At 22.4% G+C, this 16881-nt stretch overlaps 4 protein-coding genes across 4 annotated transcripts; 2 read left to right on the top strand and 2 right to left on the bottom strand. All coding sequences in view use genetic code 6, as the record gives it.

Moving 5' to 3' along the window:
• Positions 1-57: 57 nt before the first annotated feature.
• TTHERM_00242320 (MFS transporter) lies at positions 58-1482 on the top strand (the record flags this gene model as incomplete). Its single annotated transcript, XM_001024955.4, has 6 exons — positions 58-361; positions 469-590; positions 666-839; positions 948-1069; positions 1184-1322; positions 1438-1482. 6 exons carry the CDS (start codon positions 58-60, stop codon positions 1480-1482), a joined length of 906 nt encoding a protein of 301 aa, XP_001024955.4.
• Positions 1483-1867: 385 nt separating this feature from the next.
• On the bottom strand, positions 1868-4452 carry TTHERM_00242310 (MFS transporter; the record flags this gene model as incomplete). The annotated part of the gene is made up of 7 exons (XM_001024954.4): positions 1868-2083; positions 2136-2293; positions 2356-2576; positions 2624-2748; positions 2804-2858; positions 2914-3553; positions 4194-4452. The coding sequence occupies 7 exons, from the start codon at positions 4450-4452 to the stop codon at positions 1868-1870; spliced, it is 1674 nt and encodes a 557-aa protein (XP_001024954.3).
• Positions 4453-5271: 819 nt separating this feature from the next.
• TTHERM_000242309 (transmembrane protein, putative) lies at positions 5272-6413 on the bottom strand (the record flags this gene model as incomplete). Its single annotated transcript, XM_012800237.1, has 2 exons — positions 5272-6110; positions 6248-6413. The coding sequence occupies 2 exons, from the start codon at positions 6411-6413 to the stop codon at positions 5272-5274; spliced, it is 1005 nt and encodes a 334-aa protein (XP_012655691.1).
• Positions 6414-8783: 2370 nt separating this feature from the next.
• Positions 8784-12476, top strand: TTHERM_00242300 (glycoside hydrolase family 38 amine-terminal domain protein; the record flags this gene model as incomplete). The annotated part of the gene is made up of 9 exons (XM_001024953.3): positions 8784-8946; positions 9005-9502; positions 9771-10276; positions 10439-10790; positions 10852-11258; positions 11340-11603; positions 11658-11812; positions 11869-12347; positions 12409-12476. 9 exons carry the CDS (start codon positions 8784-8786, stop codon positions 12474-12476), a joined length of 2892 nt encoding a protein of 963 aa, XP_001024953.3.
• Between the last annotated feature and the right edge of the window lie 4405 nt (positions 12477-16881).

The raw sequence follows: 16881 nt of genomic DNA, 5'->3' as shown, positions 1-16881 counted from the left end.
AGCGGTCCCCCACCTTAGTACTAACCCAGCCTTAAGGCGCTTAACTTCGGAGTTCGAATGGGATCCGGTGTTTTCACCTTAGTATGGCCGATAGCAAAATATATGACTTTAAATGCCTACATATATAAAAAATAAATTTTTTCCAATATATTTTAAAATTTAGTTTTATTTAATTCTACTATAAAAGTTACCTATTTAAGGATTATCAAGAAAGAAAAAAAAAGGCTGTCGACACTGGGACTTCCCAAGCGGTCCCCCACCTTAGTACTAACCCAGCCTTAAGGCGCTTAACTTCGGAGTTCGAATGGGATCCGGTGTTTTCACCTTAGTATGGCCGACAACAAAATTAACCTTAAAGAATGTGTTTTTATATTATACAATTCTACTAATTCCAAATAAGCTTTATTATTTTTAAAGAATATATTAAAAATTCTATTTTAAATAAATTAAATTTAAAATAAAAAAAAGGTTGTCGACACTGGGACTTCCCAAGCGGTCCCCCACCTTAGTACTAACCCAGCCTTAAGGCGCTTAACTTCGGAGTTCGAATGGGATCCGGTGTTTTCACCTTAGTATGGCCGACAACAAAAGTATTCCTAATGAATGTGTATTTATATATTTTTTTAAAAATAAAAATAAAACATTAAAAAATAATAATCATTAAGTTTATGGCAAAAGCAATTAATTCTAAAGTAAAAAAAGGTTGTCGACACTGGGACTTCCCAAGCGGTCCCCCACCTTAGTACTAACCCAGCCTTAAGGCGCTTAACTTCGGAGTTCGAATGGGATCCGGTGTTTTCACCTTAGTATGGCCGACAACAAAATTAACCTTAATGAATGTGTTTTTATATTATACATTTCTACTAATTCCAAATAAAGCTTTATTATTTTTAAAGAATATATTAAAAATTCTATTTTAAATAAATTAAATTTAAAATAAAAAAAAGGTTGTCGACACTGGGACTTCCCAAGCGGTCCCCCACCTTAGTACTAACCCAGCCTTAAGGCGCTTAACTTCGGAGTTCGAATGGGATCCGGTGTTTTCACCTTAGTATGGCCGACAACAAAAGTATTCCTAATGAATGTGTATTTATATATATTTCAAAAAATCAAAATAAAACTTTAAAAATTTTAAAATTATTTTCATTAAGATTATAAAAGCAATTATTTTAAAATAAAAAAGGTTGTCGACACTGGGACTTCCCAAGCGGTCCCCCACCTTAGTACTAACCCAGCCTTAAGGCGCTTAACTTCAGAGTTCGAATGGGATCCGGTGTTTTCACCTTAGTATGGCCGACAACAAAACTTAATTCTTTAAATATGTATTTATATATATTTAATTAATTTAAATAAGATTATTAATTCTAGATTTTAAGAATTAATCAAAGATGTTATTAAAAACATAAATATTTTATTAAAATTTGAATATATAATTAGGAAGGCTTAATTTTGGTTAAATTTAATATATTCTATAAAATTTGAGCTTTAATCGGATACAATTTGTAAGTATGGCAAATATTATGTGTAATAAACTTAACAATTTATAACATAAAATTATATTCTAAAAAGAATTCCTATATGTTCTTGAATACTAAAATTAATTAAAAAATTTTATTGTAAAGGACATTCCAATTAAATTATATTCTTAAAATATAAACACAAAATCAAAGTAGATAATTGTATACAAATTTAACTATATATATTTTAAATTATTAATAAAACAAAATTTTTAACTAATATTAAAAACTTTTGAAATGTGTTATATCTTTCTTTATTCATTTTATATCTTTATTTATTTGTTTTATTGTTTATTTCTTTCTTAAGATTACCAAAATATTTAATATACTAACTGTAAATAAATTATTTTTCATATTTCTTCTAATGGTAGATTTTCTGCTCTAATACCTATTGCTAAACCCAAAAGCCCTGCTGTAATCATTATTAAGCTTGAACAGTAGTAGCCTAAAGATAGAGAATCTATACTATTTAACCTAATTAAGACACCAAAAAAGTATGGTGCCAAAGCTCCTCCTGCACATAAACCCACTGTATTAAATAGAGCAAGAGCTTAACTTCTGATTTTCTTTTAGATTAAAAAAAAAGCTTAATAAACTATTGTTTTATGTAAATATTACTAGTGGGAAAACTTCAGATATGGTTAAGTGAGCAGCCGAAATACCAGGAGATGAAAAGAAAATGATTAAAATCCAAAATATTAGCTATGTATTATGGTTAATAAAAGAGTAGTCAAATAAAATTCCATTTATAAAAAGGAGCACTCCGCTTGCAACAACTATTTAAAAATTACATTAAATAATTATTCAAAATATTTTTAATAAAATAAATACTGCTTACATATAAAAAATATCATTCTTTTTCTACCTTGTGTATCAAAAAATCTAGCCATGATAAGAGGACCTAAAAAGCTTGCACAAATTAATGGCAAAATAAAATACTATTCTGTTTAATGAAAAGATTTAAATATTGGGTTAATGAGGGAAAATACCTTACCACTATATTCTTTCTATTCAAAATTATCTATTTTTTTCATCATCATCACATGTGTATAGAATATTCTATTTTAATTAAACTTGAGTAATTAAATTAAAATGTTTTAAATTACCCTTTATAGACAAAATTAGAAGCAAAAATGATTGCAAAACATAGAGCAAATCTTTTTCTATATCTATTAATTATGAATCTCATAATCTCAAATAAATTAGTTGGTAATTCATCCTAATTTAAATCCTTATTATAAAAAATCATATATAATTTACTACTTTTAACCAAATAAAATGTATACATTGTAATTCTATGGGTGTATTCCTATCATCCTTGGCTTTTGCTAAAGGATCTTACTTTATATATTATAAACTATTGGTTAAAATATAATGTTAGAAAATTTTAAATTACTATTCTTCCAAAGGTATGATGCAGTCATTATCACAACAGTAAGTTATGAGATCTACAATTTAGTCTGCTTCAGTAGGCTTGCCTTTTCCATTTATCCAACGAGGACTTTCTGGAATGAATTTTCTTAGATATATTATTGGGATTATAAATAAGGCTCCGAATAAGAATAAAAAACGCCAGGTCAAAGTATCATCAGGACTATTTAATCTGTGGCTGAATGCTAATCCAAGTAAACCTGCTATAGAAGATCCCAAATGCCAAATAGAAGAAACACATATATTTGCAGTACCTCTATAGCTTGAAGGAACAATTTCATCAACCATAGCGAAGATAGCTGTATATTCGCCCCCAATCCCGATACCAGAAAAAAATCTTACCAAATATAAAAACAAAAGACTTCTGCTTATAATTACAAACAAAATTGAAATAGCATAGACAGCTAATGTAGTGTAAAAAACCTTCTTACGTCCATGTTCACTAGAATAATATCCAAAAATTAACGATCCTATACCTGCACCAATCATATATGCAGTAGCTAAGAGACTGACTTAAGATTCAGAAGCACTATAAATTCTCTACAGTTCAGTTGAAGATACAGCAACTACAGCTACTTCGTAACCATCAATAAACAATCCTCCACCTTTTAAATAAAAATTTAAATTCAATGCTAACTTAATAAATATTTTTCAAACATAAGAGTAAGAAAGTAATTATTTAATTATATATTTATGGATTCTATAGCTATCTATCAGTTTTATTATCTCTTCTAAAGAATTAACTGAATATGAATATTTAATTTTTAAAATTTTCCCAAGAATTTTCTTGTATTTATTTATACTGCTCCTAAAACATATTTATTTTTTTTTACTCTGAATGAGTTTTATTGCAAAAGGTATTCTTCTACTGACTAAACTGTTTAAGAACTCTAAATGATTTTTCATAATTCTATGAAATATTGCTGAAATAAGATAGCTAAATGTAACCTTTATTAAATATTATAAGCCATAAAATCTATTATTAAGCTAAATTGCAGTATATTTTAAAATTTCTTTTAAATTTCTATTTCATTTATTTATTGAATAAAATGAGAATACTTCAAAATATGCTCAAATTCACTTTTTAACATTTATAATCATTAAAATAAGCAAATAAGAACACGCTTTTTATATCTTTTATTATGGATGCTAATATTTAAACTGAGTTTGCTATTTAATTATTCTAAAATATTTAAGAATGCTCTATACTCTTAAAAATTAAATATAAGCTAATTAAAAATTTACTTAAAGCTAGAATGGCATAATAGTGCCACTTGCTAAATGGAAGGCTATCGAGACGGGTATACATAGGATTTTATTGATATATTGGTTAGTCTACTACCTCCCTTGGCATAATTGGTCTCTTTAAATCACTTAAACTCTAATTTTGTTCATAGTTTGAGTAAGAGTTGCCCATCCCTTAAAATACATCTTGATAACCATATTTATTCTTTGAATTTTAGCCACGCTCATCGTCATCCAAATTATGAAATGAGAGAGACATCCTATCCCTTGATTCGATTTATTGTTTTATAAGAATATTCTACTTAATTAAATAGCTTGTGAATCAACTATGAAATATGCCTAAACTATTTATGTGGATAAAAAATTACAATATATCTATCTAAATTTTTTATATCGTATTTATAATTTATTAATAATAAATAATTTAGTAAGTCCTTCTATTAAATTAAAGCAAAATAGAAATTAATTGATTTAGGAATATGCATAGAGTTATGTATACATGCATGATAACTAATTATTCATTAAAAAGTATTAAAGTTTGTATAATTGTGTAATTTAATATAATTTTTGAATTAATATTATATTTACTTCTCAAATTTCAAATTTGATTATAATAAAATCAGTAAGTAAGTAAGTAATTCTAATCATAAAAATAATTATTATTATTCAAAATAAATAAAATAGCAAACAAAATCGATTGTAATATTTGTATCAGGAATATCTTTTTCAAAATTAAATTTAAAAGCATCAATCTTATAAATAATTATTATATAACTATCAACTTTATAATTAAATTTTTTAATTTTTAAGTGTTTATTACGATTTTATGAATCTAAATTTAAATTGAAAATTTTTATAAAAATAACTTAAACTCTTTTTTTAATTTAAGTCAGAAATCCTAAATTAAATAATATTTTTATTCAAGCAAATATTTAAAATAATACTAATAGAGCTAAATCAACTAAAAACACTAGATGACCAAAAAAATTTAATCCTAATTATAATACAAGTAAAACTAAACTTCAAAAAGCTTAAAAAAATAAAATAGTTAAATCCAAATAATAAGTATTTATTTATATCAGAAATATAATCCTAAAAATTAAATAAAAATAAAAATTATGTTTATTTTATTAATTTTATTTGAAATTTATTTTAATTAATGTAAAGATATCAAAATAAGGTTATTTTTAGTTAATCCTAAAAAGAATAATAAATTAAGAATAAATTTAATTATTGTAATAGATATAAGCATAATAAAAAAGATAAACAAAAGCTAAAATAGATATTTTTTATTTATTTTTCGGAAAGATGATTGATTGAATAAAAATAATTTTTTATTCAATAAAAAATTAATATTTTTTGTTTAAAATTTTATTCTGATTAAAATTAGTATAAGGTTGATTTAAAGAAAGTACAGATTTCTATTAAAATAGACCTGAGCAAGCTTAACTAAACTAATTATATATATATTTTTGAATACAAAAATTAAATTTCTTTTCTGTAGATCCAGCAGAAGGTCTATTAGTCTTATTTTATAATATGATTGTTAAAAATGGCCTACATATCTTTTGGTTTAACCTTATTTATCTCTTTAGAGGAATTATTAAACAAAGTACTTCATAGTTTTTCCCCTCACTTCTTTTGAGTAATTGTTTTGTCTGATTAGGTTATCTTGAAATATTGGATCAATATACTATGTTTTTTCAGTTATGTTCTCTTCTAATCTAATCGAGTCAGTATTTGAATTAAATTTTTATTTTAAGTAAGGTGATTACTTAATTTTAGACTGAGTAATATCAGTAATTAAATCTATTTATATTTACTATTATTTTTTTGATTTTTATTCAATATAAAAAGGAATAACTGAGCTTCCTTGTCCAATAATTGGATTCAGGCATTCTCTTATCAATTTAAATCCTAATTTTTAATTATTTATTAATAAAATAGAAAAAAAGAAATCTTTAATAAATTTTGCCTTATCTACTTCATCAAATAAATAATCTATAAATTAAACCAAAATAATTTGAAAATAATTAGACTAATAAAATTATTACTTTTCGAATAAAAAAATAAATAAGATATTTTGCTTTCCTCAATATTTTTAATTTATTAGCTTATAGCTTCACATTATATTATTTGGTTATTTAATGGTTTTTTCTATAATTATTTCCTAAATAATATTATTATACCAGACTCACTATAATGGCCCAGACTATCCATATCATTAAAAGCTTAAAATTTTATTTTTATTTTTATTTCTTTTTAGCACTTCAATTAATATTCAAAGATATAATGCTCTTATTCCTCAACTATCAAACTCTCTTATTAGTTTAATAAAAATGAATAGGAAGGAGTAATTTGACCCTTTCTTAATTATAGCCCTCATATATTTATTCAATTTTTATCTACAATTTCATTCATATAAAACTTGTTTTAATATTCAACCATTTAAAAGATTTCATTTTTTTTCTTTCGTTTTTCACATACTTTTACAATAATATCTCTTCTCACAATTTTATTTGAAACATGAATTAAAAAAAGAATGGGGTTAAAAGATTATAATAAAAGATATTTTTTATTAAGTATGATCAGAACATCAAACAAAAATTAAGTGCAACGAAATTCTTGAATCATTCTCACACCTTTTTTTGTTTAAAATTTATTAATTTTTTTAGTTTTTAATATTGTATTGATTCACATATCTCTGTCAATTTAAAAAATAAATTAAATTAATTTTAAGTATTAAAGTTTTTATGTTTATCTGCTTCTTTTACTTCATTTAGATATTAAATATATTTTTTAAATTTATTCTTAAAATAAATATATTAACAGTTCTAATATTTTCTCTAAAAGTAACAAATAACTTTTATTTATTAGAATAGTCAATCATATTAATAATTTATTTAAAATATATTTATTGTTAATAAATAAATAACATAATTCTTTTTCAGATAGATAAATTTTTATTGATTTAAGTTTAAAATACTAATTAAAAAGAAGTTATTTTTTTATATTTAAAAAAGTTGGTAAAGATTTATGTCATTCATAATAAAAAGAGATTCTAAGCAAATTTAATTACGATCTTTATTGAAATATTTTGTTAAAAATACGGAGGAAATAAAAATTTAAATGTAAATAAATATCTTTACTTTGTAAAAATTTTTTAAAGGAAGTATTTAAATAATAAGTGCGTCTTATTTTTCGTAACTTTTTAGCTCAGTAAAAAATTTAGGCATGCTTATTTTTTTATTTTAAGGTGTAAATCCAATAATTATCAAGAAAAATAGAGGAAATTTTAAGAGATTTTTTTCTTATTTTATTGAAGGATAAGAAGAAATTAGTAAAAAAAAGTATTTTCCTAAAAAATAAAATGAGGTACTGTGATCTCTATATATCTAATAATTCAATCTCCAATTCTAATAAATAAAATAAATATCAAACGAACTATTTCCAAATTTATTAACTAATCTCATCAATCAAATATATGTTATTAAAATAATTTTGTCATCTTTTAATTACAAATAAATAAAATTTGATTAGCTTTTATATTGATACATTTAAATACCCTCTCTTCAATTTCCTTCACGTTTCAATTGAAAAAATAAGGCTTTTCCTTCGAAAATTGCACTATAGATAAAAATTATAAGATTACCAATTAACACATAATCTTCAAGCAAGTAAACAAATTTGATTTTTGACGAATATAAAAATATAAAATAGATTTAATTTATCAATTTTTTAAATGAATGAAACTATTTTAAATTTATTGCAATAGCTTGACATAAAAAATTATTTTAATTAAATAAGCATTGATACTTTACTTTTATTTAACAATCTAAACAAACTCGTTATTAGGATTGTGTTAAATACCCTTTTAATTCAGATTTTCTTAAAAATATTGTTTTAAATTGGAATTTACAGTAAAATTAAAGTACATCAGCACTTAACTTTTATTAAAAAGAAAAAATATAATTACAATTATATTAAATTAAATTATAATTTTAATTAAAGTAAGTATGATTCTTGCTAGATCATTTTAATTAATATCAAAATATTCAAACGAATTTATAGAAAATAAATTCATTATAAAAATGATATTTTTTGAGAAAAAATTAATTTAATTGAATGATAAAGAGAAAGAATTCTCTAATCTATAATAATTTTATTTATTTTGTAGTTATTTTATTTAATATTCTCAATTAAAATATGCCAAACTTATTTTAGAAAAAAGAATTTTAAGCTTGATTTTTTGATACTAATAATTTATTTTGATAAAATCTGTTATGGAGTTATTTAAATTTATGGAGTATTGATCTTGAATTTGATTTTCGCATTAAAATTATGTAGACTTCTCATTTTTAACTTTTTATTTACACTTTTTTTAATATTTATATGAATCTTAACTCAAATTATTTCCAGACAGTTAACTAACATTTTTTAATTAAACTTTATTAATTTACGTATTAACGCATATACATGTAAAATAGTGTAAGCTTAAATTAATTGAACTGATATATTAAAAATGGATTAAACTTAAAATAAATAAAAAGTTTTTATATAATTTATCAATAGTATCGATTTTCAAAATAAATGTTCATTTTATTTGTACTTCTTCATTTTATTATTTGCTAATAATAAGATAAACTCACATACGTTCACTTAGTCCCACACTCACATGACGACTATGGGTGGTTATATACTATTGACGAGTATTACAGCAATAGGATTATCTAATTTGGATGGGATTATGGAAGTAACAAACACAAAACATTTCATAGATTTTAAATTCATTTTTTTAATTATTATATCAGATATTAGGGATATTCTCAATTCTGTTTATAACGAGATTCAAAAAAACCCTTAGAGAAAATATATTCAAGTAGAAATAGGGTTTCTTAGTATGTGGTGGGATAGGTAGACAGAAGATGTTCGCTAAAAATACAAAGACCTCGTTAAAAATGGTTAAATAGAAATTATAAATGGTGGATGGACTATGCACGATGAAGCAACAACATACTTTGAAGACATAATAGATTAAATGACTGTTGGTCATCAATGGGTAAAAGATCATCTAGATGTTATTCCTTCTATTGGATGGTAAATTGATCCATTTGGTCATTAATCAACGAACGCAGCTTTATTTAGTCAAATGGGATTCAACGCATAATGGTTTGCTAGAGTTGACTACTAAGACTTTGAATACAGAAAAAGTGAAAAAAGACTAGAAATGATTTGGCAACCTTAAGAGCAATGCGAAGAAAACTATATTTTCTCTGCTGTAAATTATAAGCATTATGATGCTCCAACTAGTAAAAATTTTTTTTTATTTCATTTAAACAGATAAAATAAAATTATTATTTTATTAATTAATTAATTAATTTATTTATTTTTAAAATAGTTTAAAGAAAATATAAATTTTACTAATTATTTTAATAAATATAATTTATTTTTAATATTTCTAAATATTTTTCATGATAAAATTTTTTAAATTGATAAAACTACTTTTAGCCTAAAAAAAAATAGAAATTTATTTTTGTTGTTTCTTTAATATTAATTTTAACCTTTATTAAAAAATAGATTTCTATTTTGAAAGAGATGAGCAAGTTACTCCTTATAATGTTCAACATAAGGCTTAAGAATTCGTGAACTATTTTAAATAAATGCAGAGAAGTTATCGTACAAATCACCTTATGCACACCATGGGATAGGATTTTGCGTTTAGTAAATCTGAAATATGGTTTAATAGCATAGATAATCTGATTGATTACATAAATAGTAGAAAAGATTAATTTGGCATGGAAATTCTATACTCCACTCCTTCTAAGTATTTAGAAGAAATTAACAAATAATAAAATATCTGGCCTGTAAATAATAATGACTTTTTCCCTTACGCTGACAATTCTAATGCTTATTGGACTGGGTATTTTACATCTCGTCCAGCACTTAAAGGCTTAACTAAAGACGCAGGAAGATATTTGCAAGCTGTAAGAAATATAATTTCGTTTGAAAACATCCAAAAAAGGACAAACGTGCTTACAGTTTAATTTGATTTTATGTACAATTAATTAGAATACTATGAACAAGTAAGTTAGTTTGTTAGTTAATTAATTCATTATTTATCAAAATTAAAATAATTGTAAAACAATTTTTCTTTTTGAAATAGTTGTTTTTATTATATTGATTAATTAATATTTTATTTTAATGAGTTTGAGAATTAATAAAATATATTATTATGATAAAAATAGTAAATGGCAGCTTTAATGCATCATGACGCAGTTTCTGGTACAGAAAGACAACATGTTGCTAACGATTATATTAAAAGAGTATGTGAAGGATAAAAGAAAGTAAGAGATTTTCTACATCCACTGCTTTAAGAATATGCTTTATAAGATATTTTTGAGTCAGAAATAAAATACCATGAATGTCATTGGAATGTAACTTCTTCAGAGTGCGAAATTACTAATTCTTTAATTTCAAATAACAAGCCTATTTTGATAAGTATATTTAATCCTTCAGTAAAGAGATAGATGAATATCAGAATTAGAATTCCTTAAGCTAACGTGACAATTTTAAATGATAAGAATCAATTTCTAAAAAGTAAAATATTAAAATTAAAAAATAATTTAAAAGTAAATTTTTATTATGCTTAATTCATTAGCTGACTTTATTTGTTCAAATCCAGAGAATAAGACAGACTGCGATTTGTATTTTAGGGATCTGTTTTAAGGATACTCTTTTTAGCACTATAAAATAGTATTTTTTAACTCCAATTACCACAAAAATGTTCAACCTCTTTAAATACCTGAAGACAAAACATAAATTAAAATTGAGTTATCAAGTATTTCTAATCTAAAAATAGATTTGCAAGCGAAAAAATTTACCTATTAAACCTGGGAAACTAGTTAAAAATATTCAGATTTCTAAATGCAACAGTATAGAGAGTATGATTTTTCCTTGAATTATAATTTGTATTACTCGTCTTAAGACTGGGGTCAATCATCTGGAGCTTATATATTTAGACCTGAAACTCAATAAAGCCATACTTATTCAGAAATTAAAAATATTGTAATATTTAATAATTTACAAATAATAATAAAAAAAATTAAAGTTTCAAAAATTTTATGATTTTATTTTGAATGATTATAGGTTGTTTACTAAGGCCAATTAGTTACAGTAGTGCTTTTAGAAGGAGAACATGTAACAACTTAGTTGAGATTTTACTCTGCAAACTATGATAAGGTAATTGAAGTAGAGACTTTTGTACACCCAATACAAGTTTAAAATACAGGCAAAGAAATAATTATGGTTTTAAATACAGGATTATAAAATAATAAAACATTTTACACAGACTCGAATGGGTTAGATATGCAAAAAAGAGTACTCAATTTTAGACCTACTTGGAATTTACAAGTAATTTTTAAGTTTTTATAAAGTAATTTTATTTGAATATTTATTTTTTATTAGCTATAATAAGAAGTAAGTGGAAACTACTATCCTATTGGTGCATTAATAAGTTTGAAGGATATTAATTCTGATTAATAAGTTTCTGTTGTTACTGATAGGTCTTAAGGTGGTACATCATTAAAAGAAGGATAAATAGAAATTATGATACATAGAAGGTAAATTTACTTTAAAAATAAATATTTAAATAAATAAATCTGTTAAAATAAAAAAGAATTGTAAGGGATGATGCTAGAGGAGTTGGTGAATCTCTAAATGAGGTTGATTAAAGAAATCAAGGTATTTCTTAAAAAATTAGGCATTTTATAATTTTTGAGAGGTAAAATGAATAATTATCTAGAAGAATTTAAAACGAATTAGATGCTTCACCTTTAATTTTTTTCTCTTAGACTAAAAATTAATATTTTGATTACAGAAGCAATAGTTAAAATAGAAACAAAATTATAGAAAATCAAAATATTTATCTGAGAGTATACTTGAGAGCATATAAAAATTACTATACACTGAGGTTGTATAATGTAAATGATATATCTTCTGCTTAATTTGATATCCCTTAGAACTATTAAATTTTAGAAGAGCTCACTCTTACAGCTAACTAGAGTAAAAAAAGCTGGTCTGAAAAATAAATGAAGTGGACAAGCAATAATGGCAAGGTTTATCAGGCATAATAAGATAACTTTTAAAAAGAAATATGTAAAATTATAAACATTTAGATGCGTTTTATTTAAAAAAATATTACAATTTTATTAAATAGAAGAAGGAAAATTCATTCTAAAACCTCTTCAACTAAGAGTGTTTAAATTGAATATTGTCTCCACATGATTTGTGATTATGATGATTATCTAATACCTTTAAAGAATTTAAGAAATCTAAATGCATATTTCCATGTTATTTAGATATTTAGAGATTAAAAAATTAGATTTTTTTCAAATTAGGATTAAATCAGATTATAAACTTAAATCTATTTTATTTGTAATTTATCTTTTATTTTTTGTGAAATAGTTTTTTGGTTAGTTCTTATAAATTATAAAATTAATAAATTAAAAGAGATGCACTTTTTTCTCTAATATAAAAGAATTTTCAAATTTATTGTATTTGTTTTCTTTTCTAAATGTAATGCTTAAAATATCAATATAATTTTCTATAGTATGAAATTATTTATTTTCAGCACAAGTAAATTTATAAACTCTAAGTATGTTAAAAATTATGATGGAAAAATAATATTTATAAATTTGATTACAATTAATTACCCTCCTTTAATAAGGTTTGTTTCCTTACTTTACTTAAATGTTAAAAGTTTGTAATTAATACTATTCATAGCTATTTAATGTGACTAAGATGAAAATAATTCTTTATTTTTATAATTTTTGTCTTTTTAAAAATATTCTGTTATGTATGTGCATATTAAAAAGTGAAAGTATTAATTGTTAAATATTTTAAAAAGTAAAATTAATTATAATCAAAAAGTAAAAAAAAATGGGCTGCTGTTTTTTGTCACAAATATTTTTAAAGATTATAAAAGAAAAAAATGGAGAAATTGATTATGAATTTGCTTACTAGTATAAAAAAAAGACTGATAATAGAAAATAATTTTTATTTTTTGATTTAAACTAATTTTAAAAAGAAAAAAATGTTGAGATTAACGGAAGATTAAATAATAAAAATTATTTTATTGCAGGTATTTTTTATGATTGCTAATAGGATGTATCAAAAAATGCTAAAGATTATTTGAAGTAATCAATAGAAGAAAGTATATATTTTTAATAAGGATAGTTTGAATATGGATTTTAAAACATAATTGATGGTCTTCAAATGTTATTTATATTCTTGCGAAACATAAAAGAAGTATCTATTTAAAAATATATTTGGACTTAGTTACCTTAGTGAAGATATAATAACAATTAATTTGATGATGTATTTTGGAGGTACTATCTATTTGTTTAAATCTGTTAGTAAATCTAAGCTTATTAAAAATAAATATTTAGTTCAGTTGAAAAATGAATATAAATTAAGATTATTAAACAAAACAGATCTTTCTTAAGTATAAAATGATGTGCTATTACTAAATGCAAATATTTCAAATCACCTCTAAGAATTAATGTTAACATCTACATTATGTCCTGATACCTTCCTTCAATAAAAAGTAAAAGCTTAAGATCTAAGAAGTAACAGTGTATTTGGAGATCTGTATAATCTAAAAATAAAAAATATCTAATCTCTAAAAAGTATAGATTGATTTACAAACACAATTTAAAATATTGCACATAAATAAATAAATACTTTTAAATTATATTTTTCTGATTTATTTGTTTACCTTAATATTTTGATGTTTAAAATTGTGATTAGATTAAACTTCAAATAATTTTACTATAATAGATTTTACTTACAAATTTATTTTTAAAGCATTAGCAATTTTGATAGTAAAAAAAGAAAATTAGTTGAGAATTAAATATAAATGTTTAATTACTATTTTATTTTAAAAATATTTTTTTTAGTTTTTAAAAAAAAAAAATTAACAAAAAATATTGGAATTCTATTTTAAAATAAAAATGAAGAACCCTAATTATTTATTATTAAATTTATTTTAGACAATATTTGATCTAATTTTTTATTATATATTTAAATCTTACTACTTTCTTTAAGTAAATTTTAGCAAAAGTTTATTTACTACCTTCAAAAAATACAAATACTGCTAAAATATTCATTCTAAATAGAAAATTCATTGACATTTATGAGATGAAAAATATAATTTTTGTCTTTAAAAGGAAAAATTTATGATTTTAAATTATAATTTATTTCTTTAACTAATAAATATTAAAAAATTTACAATTCAAATAAATAAAAAAACATTTAAAGCTAAAAGTAAATACATCAGAATATTTTATCTGAATGATTGATTATAATCTATAAAAAATTAATTTCCTTTGTTACAATTAAATTCTTTTTTAATTAATTGAATTATTTTTTACCATAAAAAAAAGATTCATCATATTAAATATAACACAAATTTTAAAAATAAATTAAAATTATAAAAAATTTTTTATTGTATCAAAATATTTATATTCTAATTGAAATAAATTCGATGCTCCTATCATTTATAAACATTAATTGAAAAAAAATTAATAAATAAATAAGAATTCAACTTGAAAATGAATATTCAAAAAATAGTAAGTTTAGCATTGCTTATGCTTGGAGCTTTAATGTTAGCAACCTATTTTCTTTTTAATAGTTCTGAAAGGTATTTAGAAAGCGATACTTGTACCTCAGAAAATAATTTATGCTTTAAGAATGATTGTTGTCAAGGGCTCTAATGTTCTAAAGACTTATTTTCTACTGCCTATTACTGTGTGAGATCTCCTCATCCTTGATCTATATAAATAAGCTAATAATTATAATTCAATGCTAAGTTTTTACTATAAAGTTGATCAAAAATCTAAAATAATAGAAATTTCATATTAGTTTTAGCAAAAATTTGTTGTTTGATATATTTTTTATTAAAAGATACAGTAACTTAAAAAAAACATCATTTTTATGGATATAAAAAAATTTCAATAAAATTATTTATCAAATAAACTTAACAGAATTTTATAAAAACTGTTGAAAATAAAAATATTAAATAATTTATAAACTCAGTAGAAAAAGAAAATTACAACAAATTATTTTCAATTAATAGGAATTTTTTTAATCTATAAAAAATAAAAATGTGTTATAAATAGTATTAATCTTTAATAATTTATTTATTTATTTTATAAATCATTTTAGGTCTCTAATATCATTTACTAATAAACTTGGGGTTTTGTAACCATAATTTACTGAAGGGAAAACCTTCCAAAATTTCAGAGTTTCATCTACAGCTCCTGTTACTATTGTAGAAGAGTACTCTTGATGTGTTTCCAGTAAGCTCTGCAATTTTTTTTAAGGAAGGTTATTTCCTCATTTTCAGTTTTGCCAAACATTAAATTACAAACTTATGACTGCTAAGCTAATTTACATTTGTTAGAATACTCAGTCAGGAAATTTCCAATATCTTATTTGTTCTTTTAAGGAAAATCCTTAAACCTTAAAATATTTTAATTAGAGAAGCTCTGAATTGTTTTAGACACTTCATTTTCGTCTTGATTTAAGTAAATTGGTAGGTGAGGAGTATTGTTTGAGAGCTCTATTTCTTAGGAAGAGTTGTTTGCATATCTTGGTATAATCAAGGTACTTCCATGCAAAGTATTGTGAAAATTAGGAAGAAGACAAAATATTTATCTGAGAGTATACTTGATAGCATATAAAAATTACTATTCACTGAAGTTTTAAAATCTAAATGATATATCTTCTGCTTAATTTAGTATCTCTTAGAATTTTAAGTTTAGAAGAGCTCACTTATACAGCTAACTAGAGCAAAAAAAGCTGGTCTGAAAAACAAATGAAGTGGACAGGCAATCATGACAAGGTTTATCAGTCATAATAAGATCACTGTTAAAAAGAAATATGTAAAATTATAAATATTTAGATACGCTTTATTAAAAAAAATATTACGATTCTATTAAATAGAAGAAGGTACATTCATGATAAAACCTTTTCAATTAAGAGTGTTTAAATAGAATATTGTCTAAATAATTTAAGAAATCTAGATGCATATTTCCATGTTATTTAGATATTTAGATATTAAATTAGGATTAAATCAGGTAGATAAACTTAATTATGATTTTATATGTAATCTATCATTTATTTATTGTGAAATAGTACTTTTTTGGTTATTTATTATAAATTATAAAATTAATAAATTGAAAGAGACGCATATTCTTATATAAAAGAATTAATTTTCAATCTTTTCTGATTATTTTTCTTTTCTATATATCATGTTTAAAATATCAATATAATTTTCTATAGTATGAAATTATTTATTTTCAGCAAAAGTAAATTTATAAACTCTATACATGTTAAACATTATTGATGGAGAATAAAATTTATTAAATTTGATTATAATTAACCTCTCAAAATATGGTTTGTTTCCTTACTTTACTAAAATTTTAAAATCTTAGAATTGATACTATTCATAACTATTTATTGTTTGTGAAGAAATTATTGTTTAAAAGATGAAAAAAATTAATACTTATTAATATAATTTTTGCCTCATCAAAATTTTCTGTTTTGTACATATTAAAAAGCGAAAGTGTCAATTAATTGTTTAATATTTTAAAAAGTAAAATTAATCTTAATCAAAAAGTAAAAAAAT

Source organism: Tetrahymena thermophila, assembly GCF_000189635.1.
Source record: "Tetrahymena thermophila SB210 genomic scaffold scf_8254373, whole genome shotgun sequence".
Classification (NCBI taxonomy): Eukaryota; Ciliophora; class Oligohymenophorea; order Hymenostomatida; family Tetrahymenidae; genus Tetrahymena; species Tetrahymena thermophila.
This window is presented reverse-complemented; position numbering and strand designations above follow the sequence as displayed.